We start from the raw sequence: 7334 nt of genomic DNA, 5'->3' as shown, positions 1-7334 counted from the left end.
TTTAATATATCAGATTCCTACAGTAGCTGGCACAGTTGACTGTGGCCATTTTGATAGGTTGGTAATGCAGCCTTGTTTAACAACTTGGTTTTACAGAGTTTCAAGAAGATCCATGGCCCGTTATTAAGTGTGCACATCCAATTTCTTCATTATAAATTATATCAGTGATTAGAGGATTAAATGTGTGTATCAAATACCACATAAACAACGAAAAAATGTCACATTCATCTCAGGTTTGCTTGGTTTCCTGCCCTTTGCGGACTTTCAAAAACAGGATGCAGCATGAAGGGGAGCAGCACTTGATTCATAGTTTGACTCAGCTCAGCTGAAATGATGCCTCAGGTGGTTGTTTACCAACTTTCCCCTCCGGGAAACCGCATCAAGTCAGCAGACTGCACACGAGCACCTCAATGTCAGTTTTAATTCACAAATGAGTAATGACCCTTAACATTATACACAAAATTTCACTGAAAGTGGGTGGGCGACTCTTTATGACCTTTTAATATTTACTTTTATTTATGTCAGCCTGTGTTACTAAACACAGACAACATCGTGAGATGAAAAACCCCCACCTGCCATTTTTACTGCTTTCTTATCAAACCTAGAAACAAAGGATGATGTAGTGTCTGGTGGAAAACCCAACAAAACCAAACGATCCGCTGAGAAGCAAGCAACACAGTAACAACTCTGTCAAATGAATGCCTTATTTATTAGATTTCACACCTCCTCTGTAGAAATGAATTGTATTTGTTGTGTGAGAAAAGGGTGACACCATTCCCTTAAAGCTAAAAAGGCCTGTCAAACAATTCCCAGTAACATCAGGTCTGGGACAGTCTGTTCCTGTTGCCAGTTCCTGAATCACACCCCCTTCTTTCCGTACATTTTCTCAGTTCTTGCTCTGCAATAGGGGAAGAAGAACAAGGTTTGTTTCTGTTTTTCTTTTTTGGGCATTTCATGGATGCATTTTGTTTTCATTTTAGTCCCAGTGGGGAGGAAAAAAAGAGTTTCCTGAATGAAATGAAAACGTCTTGGTTCATTTTTTTTGTTCCTCTTAAAAAGAAAACTCCTCATTGTCTCATAGAGGATCAAACGGCTTACAAAGAAATCATGTTTGATGGGGAAAGAGACAGAACCATATCCCGTTAGGCCGGACATTTAAAATTTAAGGTTTGACTAACCTGTTACAAAATCCAAAGAGATGTGAAATGGCAGGACAAACAAAGAAACTGATAATAAGTACAACATTTTCTGAATTCAACAGTGCCAGTTTTCAATTTGCTGTAAAAGTGTAAATTAACAAAGAGTGAAAATAAAGTTGTCTGGTTTGTCTTTGTCAGCTCTCACCTCATCCAAGAAGTAAACCAGATCCTTCTGAGCTCCTTTCATGTTGTCAACACAAACTGTCCCCTTTTTCAACGGGACTTTTGCACAGTTTGGTGGAAATGGCCATTGTAGTACGGGAAAGGTTTTTTTTTATATTTTGTCAGACAATTCCCAACTTAACGGCATTGTTCTGAAGAATTGTTCCATTTTCTTTTTCCCTTTTCTTGGCGTGACTGTCCTGTATGTTTTCGCTTCAACAAATCCCCTCACACATACCTTACATCATCAACATCATCATCCTGGGTACTGTAGTGCCCTCCTCTGGCAAATTTCAAAACTACACATTTTCATTGTAAAAAATGTAACAGTAATGCGCTTATCTGCTCAACAGGGGGAAACATACACTTCACTACCGTTTTCCTGGCTCCTGCTGCAAAAGTATCACAGTGGACACTCACATGTAACACCCAGGTGATCGTTGGACGTCGTTACACAACTGTTGGCATTAACACGTTGCTACAACAGCCTCTATGTCTTCTCTGGAGGCTTTCTGCAACATTCTGAGTGCAGAGATTCACGTTGAGCTGTTTAAAGCAGCATTGTTGATTTATTTCACTTCGCTGTCGCTCAAGGTTTGCGACTTGCAGACCCCCTTGCCAACGACTTCAAAGGCAGCGCCCTTGTAAGTTGCAACACAATGGCCATCCGTGCGAAGGCCTGGCTGAATCTGCTCCCACACCTTGTTTTCAGGGTCCAACTCTTTATCTGGTTTACCTGTATAAAAAGAGGTCATTTTGATGTATTAGAGGAAATGCTAGTTGTCTACTATACCATCAAATGTAGGCTTCATGTTTTTTGATTTCCAGACTATTTCATGGTATGTGATGTCTTTGCAGCAGCTGCTCAAAAACCGTAGGTTGTTCCTGTAAGTCTCCACTCAGCTAAAAAGGCTTTCCACAAGATTAAAGAAACTGGCTGGAGGGATTTATTTCCATTCAGCCGCAAGAAATCAGTGAGGCCAGCAGTAGGGTGGGATTTGGCAACAAGGCCTGCTCTCAGTGTGCATTCATGTCATCCCCGAGGTGTTTGATGGAGTTTAAGAAAATCCTGTCCCATCCTGTAGCATGGGGAGATGTGAGCAGTTCCCACCAAGGTGGAAGGAATGTTGCCTTAAAATGTGAATGCTGTACTGCTAAGATTATAATAATATATGAATAAAAGGCACAATAACAACCATCATACAGGCGCACTGCTTGACACGCTGTGTCTGATGGGCCTAATGAAGAGTCGTGCTATAAAACACATTATGTGGTTCCACAGTGTAGCTACTAAAAATAAATACATAAATAAAATAGAAAAAGAGCTGAGCAGAGGCATTGATGTGAACCTCTCAGGTTCTTAAATCTTTTCAAAGCTGTCAACAAACTTTCATCTCTATGCATCCCGGGGGGGGGGGTGGGGGCAGAGAGCAACATAAAATGTTTGGCTACTGTTAGGTTGAGGAAACTGACATGAGGCTAGGACACCACTGGGCCTTTTGTCATGTCCGTTCGTGGGTTGTAGCAGCAAGTGCTCTGTAGGTTTTTGACAGCAACAATTTAGATGCAGTGTATTTTTGGCCGCTGAAGCTCACACCTCCAACGTTTGTCCTTTAAGCCCTCTAAGAGAAAATGTTCCAAAAAATGCTGTCTTCAGGAAATGAAGTGTTTAGGTTAAGGTTTTGGCTCTCAGTTACAGTAACCAATCACTCGTGAGTGAAACTGTGCTGTATCTCTGTTGTTTGTCTGGCTTCCTGAGAACAACCGCAACATTCAATCATTTGTGTGTTTTTGCAGTACAGTTATTGGATGATGATACCTGAGCAGCCCTGGAAAGTAACTCTGTCCCCTGGTAGTGCTCCGCTTGGAGGATCGAGGATTTCCACCTTGTCAGGTGAGCAGGCACACATGATCACGGCCCGGGACACCACCCCGCTCATCTCGGCTGGCATCTGGTTACACAGCACAACTGCCATTCGGTTCTGCATCTGTATCAGGGGGACATTTCTCACACCCCTTAAGCTTTGCATAATAGAGAGGAAAATCAAATTATATCTAACTGACATAACGACACCTTCAACTGATGAGGCCTGCTTGATGTCAACATGAACGTTAGTTCTAACTCTAACGTCCTGAAACAGGATTAGTTTCATCACAGGGTTTATGGTTTGTGTGCTTCTTGAGCCAGGAGACCTCTGTGGCACTCCAATGTTTAAACTGGTGGCAGATTTGAAGAGAAACAAGAAACTAATAAGAAAATAAACATTTCCTGAGGTCATGTCAGGCCCAAGAAAGTACTCATACCCTCCCTTGAAATATGCCATTCCATTATTTGTGTGCATTCGCTGTATTCATCTGAAATTATTATTATTGTTGTTTGTTTTTGACAGGGAACTTTCTCTCAAGGCCAGGATATTAAGTGGATGCTTATTTCTCCCAAACCATGATAAGTGATAAATTCCATTGTACGCTGAAATAAAAGCAGCCCAAATCGTGTAAGACAACCACAGAGCAAAGCTACAAAAAATATGTGGACTACCAAATTGATGAAAAAGCAGCAGTAGTGGTTAGAGAGCACTATAAAGCTGTGCTGTAAAGCTGTCTATATAACCAACAGTACACGCAGCATTGGTACACTGTTAGTACAATTTTCTGCAATTCTTTAATATCACGACACAAATTATGAACAGTTATAGTAACATACCTGCTCCACTGGTACGTGCTTTGCCAGTTCACTGACCACTGTTCTCGGAGAAGCCTCTCCCACATCCACCTGCTTCATGTACAGACTATCAGTCTCTGGTAGCTGCACTGCTGTGATAATACGTCCAACACGCAGGTCAAGACGAGATATGTCCACCCTTGTGTCCTCTTGGCTTAAAGGTGACTGCTTATTTTCCACCTTTTCCCCTCCTGGCGTTAAAAAAAAAAACAACAAATTTTGAATACTAGCAGAGGCAGTCCAATGCCCAAACACAGCCACATCTGTCTGCAGCCTGCAGTACAGTGACATGTTAACGGATGGCACTTTCCTGAGTTAATATGAGAGATTCTCCATGCACACAGTGAGGTGTGTAAACAAGCACTCTTCTTAGTTCAAATCTGATCAAACTTCTCCATGTAGCACCAAATCAGAGCAGACTTACATGAAGGCACTTCACATAGACCAAAGCCTTTATGGAGCTGTTCAGTGTGGAAGAGCTTGACTAGTTAGCAAAAAGAAATACTCACTAATATTACCACAAAATCAACAACAACAAATTTGTCCTGGTTCTAGGACTCCAGCATCAGCATTGGTTTGCTATGAGGAGCAAATGAGATTCTTCCAGTGTTTTGTGTGTGTGAACCAATCGGCATCAGTATTATTATTATTGTTGTTGTTGTTGTTGTTGTGATGGTGATGATGATGGTGGTGGTGGTGGTGGTGGTGGTGGTTGTTGTTGTTGTTGTTGTTGTTGTGATGATGATGATGATGATGGTGGTGGTGGTGGTTGTTGTTGTTGTGATGATGATTATTATTATTATTATTGTTTTCATCATCATCATCATCATCATCTTCATCATCATCATCATCACCACAAAGCAAGCCTGGCAGCCTGTCCTTGCAGCTGGTCCAGTAAATAACACGATGAAAACGTCTTGGGCACACGCTGGCACTTCGGATGGCTCTCTACGCGGGGAGAGGACGCACCTTTGGGCTTGTTGTACGTGGACACTCGGCCGCGGAAGCCCATCTCGTGGAGCTCCCGGCGGACCGTCCTGGAGCTCACGCTGGCCCCGGTGGCCGTCTGAAACTCGGCGGTGAGGGCCTCCACGGAGGGCAGACACTTCTCCAGGGCCACCCTCTCCAGCACTTGGCGGTCCCCCTCGTTGAGCTTGTGCGGCCGGCCGCTCCGGGGCAGAGCCGTCGTTATTCCGCCGCGCTTCCACTTGAGGATGACGGAGCTGACGGTGGACCGAGGCAGGCTGAGCAGGGCCGAGATCTCCCGGACCGACTTCTTACACAGGTGACAGCCGACCACCGTCCCCCGCTGGAAGTCACTGAGCTCCTCGCTGCGACCCATCCCGCCCCAGCTGACTGCAGATCGGCTCCTTCTCTGGATTCAGCCTTCAGCCCTTCAGACAACATGAGGCATATTACTGCCCCCCGCAGGAAAAACACCATTCAGCAACAGCCCCTCAGCAGCAGCAATGAGGATGATGATCCTGAAACTTTTTCAGAAACTGGTGCTGAATATGAAACAAGCAGGAGCATGACAGGCGAAGAGAAAAATATCTTTAAAATCAGTTTTAATATATCATCTAGTCCAAATGACTGACCCAAACACTCAGGTGCTGAGGTGGGCTGATTTATCCTCCACCACCTGAAGGAGGACTATGTTAAACATAACACATTCAGCCTCCTCTCATCAAGGCAGATCTTTTACAGCAATGTGTGAAAAACTCCAGTGTGTTCAGCGATGACTGGTGCTAATTCAGCTTGATGATGCAAAGAATAGAAAGAACACACTGTTTTATGGAGCTGTACGGTCAATACAGTGTCCAGCAATGCTCAAAATCTTTATTCACTGTGTCACAATTACACGATTTGTCCAGCAGAGAGAGCTGGCAGATCTGTCTCTCAAGTGGAATATGTCCTGCTCACAGTTTTAATTAAAAATGTCAAAGCATGCACGAGGTCTGCAAATTAGCGTCAGTTTAACATGTTTGATTATTTAGTTGTGCATAATTCAACCTGAATGGTTCCTCTTAAAGTATCAAGCAAACAAATAAACACTCAGAACTTAAATCATACCAGAGCTCGGCACAGCAGATGGGAGGACTGCTTCCTTCATCTGGACTGGGGGACTTTATTACGGTACATCACAGATGTAATCAACAAAGCCATATATCACAAGCTCTGACAATGTTCATTGGCAGAATCTATTTGGTATAAAACATACTTTAATTGAGTTGATATAAAACAAACAGGTTTACCAAAGTTGGAAAAACCAGATTTTTTTCAAAGTCAAAATCACAGACAGTCCTACACGTGCATCAAGGTACGAGAAAAGGACGGAGGCATCACTGATTATACTATATTACAAAATAATATATATATTTTTTCTCTTACAATGGTGTTCTCTCTGCTGGGTGATGGGTACGGTGTATAATATCGTGGCGGCTCCCCCTCACCCCTCCATCCCCCAACACACATACAGTATAGTACAGTCAGAAGCCACAGCTGAGTCATGTGCCATGTTTAACACTATAGCCCTCTAAATAACAAAAGCCACTCCCCATTAACTGGAGAAATAAAGTGCATAACAGGAAGGCTCATAAAATGAGAGCAAAAGAAATGGAAAATTCAAATCAATCAATCAGTTATAGTAAAATAATCTTAGTTAACCTCAGTTTTACTGGTCAGGGATTTCTGAATATTTTCCAGTATTTTCTAAAATGTATACCAGAAGGAAATAAAGTAGTTTAGTATAATTGATAGGGAAAATAATGACTTAACTTCAACTGAATTATATTAATTGCAAAATTTGTGTTCTCTTTTTTTAATTTGTTACATAAGTTGGATGCATTATACAGCAATGACTACCATGCATTAAACTTTAGGTTTTATATATATGCCATGTGTTGTGACGACATTAAACACCTCTCTGGGACAAGTGATGAAAATCAGCTTTTTAAGCTGTAATTCTTATTAAGATGATGAACGAGCACCATCTCTGTCAGATATGGCTTTACCATCAACGAGTACTAAATAATATTTATGGATACCAGCATTTCCAGAAATATAGAAATAATGCGTGAATGTAAATCAAGGTTGTATTTTAAGACATTTCTACTACTCCCCAAAACCTGTAGAAAATTATACAGTTATTTCCAGGAAACTTACAAACTATTAGAATTAACCGTGGATCTGTCTGGAAAGGAGCTGTTTTATGAAACATTATAAAACATAAAATAAAGTGTATGTACAAT

At 42.0% G+C, this 7334-nt stretch overlaps 1 protein-coding gene across 2 annotated transcripts; it reads right to left on the bottom strand.

The window, feature by feature from the left end:
• Positions 1 to 690: 690 nt before the first annotated feature.
• LOC115047594 (aminoacyl tRNA synthase complex-interacting multifunctional protein 1-like) lies at positions 691 to 5425 on the bottom strand. 2 transcript variants are annotated; one of them, XR_003841023.1, is made up of 5 exons: positions 5053 to 5425; positions 4066 to 4274; positions 3181 to 3349; positions 1345 to 2097; positions 872 to 898 (listed from the first exon to the last, which is right to left on the bottom strand). XR_003841023.1 is itself a non-coding variant. In XM_029508634.1 (4 exons), the coding sequence occupies exons 1-4, from the start codon at positions 5423 to 5425 to the stop codon at positions 1931 to 1933; spliced, it is 918 nt and encodes a 305-aa protein (XP_029364494.1). In that variant the 3' UTR covers positions 691 to 1930. The 2 variants fall into 2 exon arrangements, 1 of the variants encoding a protein (XP_029364494.1); XM_029508634.1 differs by having other exon boundaries at positions 691 to 2097.
• Positions 5426 to 7334: the final 1909 nt, after the last annotated feature.

This window comes from Echeneis naucrates, chromosome 1, assembly GCF_900963305.1.
Source record: "Echeneis naucrates chromosome 1, fEcheNa1.1, whole genome shotgun sequence".
Taxonomy (NCBI): Eukaryota; Metazoa; Chordata; class Actinopteri; order Carangiformes; family Echeneidae; genus Echeneis; species Echeneis naucrates.
Note: the sequence above shows the minus strand (reverse complement) of the source record. Positions and strands in the feature narration are given on the sequence as shown.

Excerpts from the sequence above, each read along its gene's own strand:
- LOC115047594 (XM_029508634.1), bottom strand. The coding sequence starts at position 5,425 with ATGGGTCGCAGCGAGGAGCTCAGTGACTTCCAGCGGGGGACGGTGGTC. Across the intron at positions 4,275-5,052 it reads CACGTACAACAAGCCCAAAG|GAGGGGAAAAGGTGGAAAAT; the intron begins GTGCGTCCTCTC and ends TTTTAACGCCAG. Across the intron at positions 2,098-3,180 it reads TACTTTCCAGGGCTGCTCAG|GTAAACCAGATAAAGAGTTG; the intron begins GTATCATCATCC and ends CTTTTTATACAG.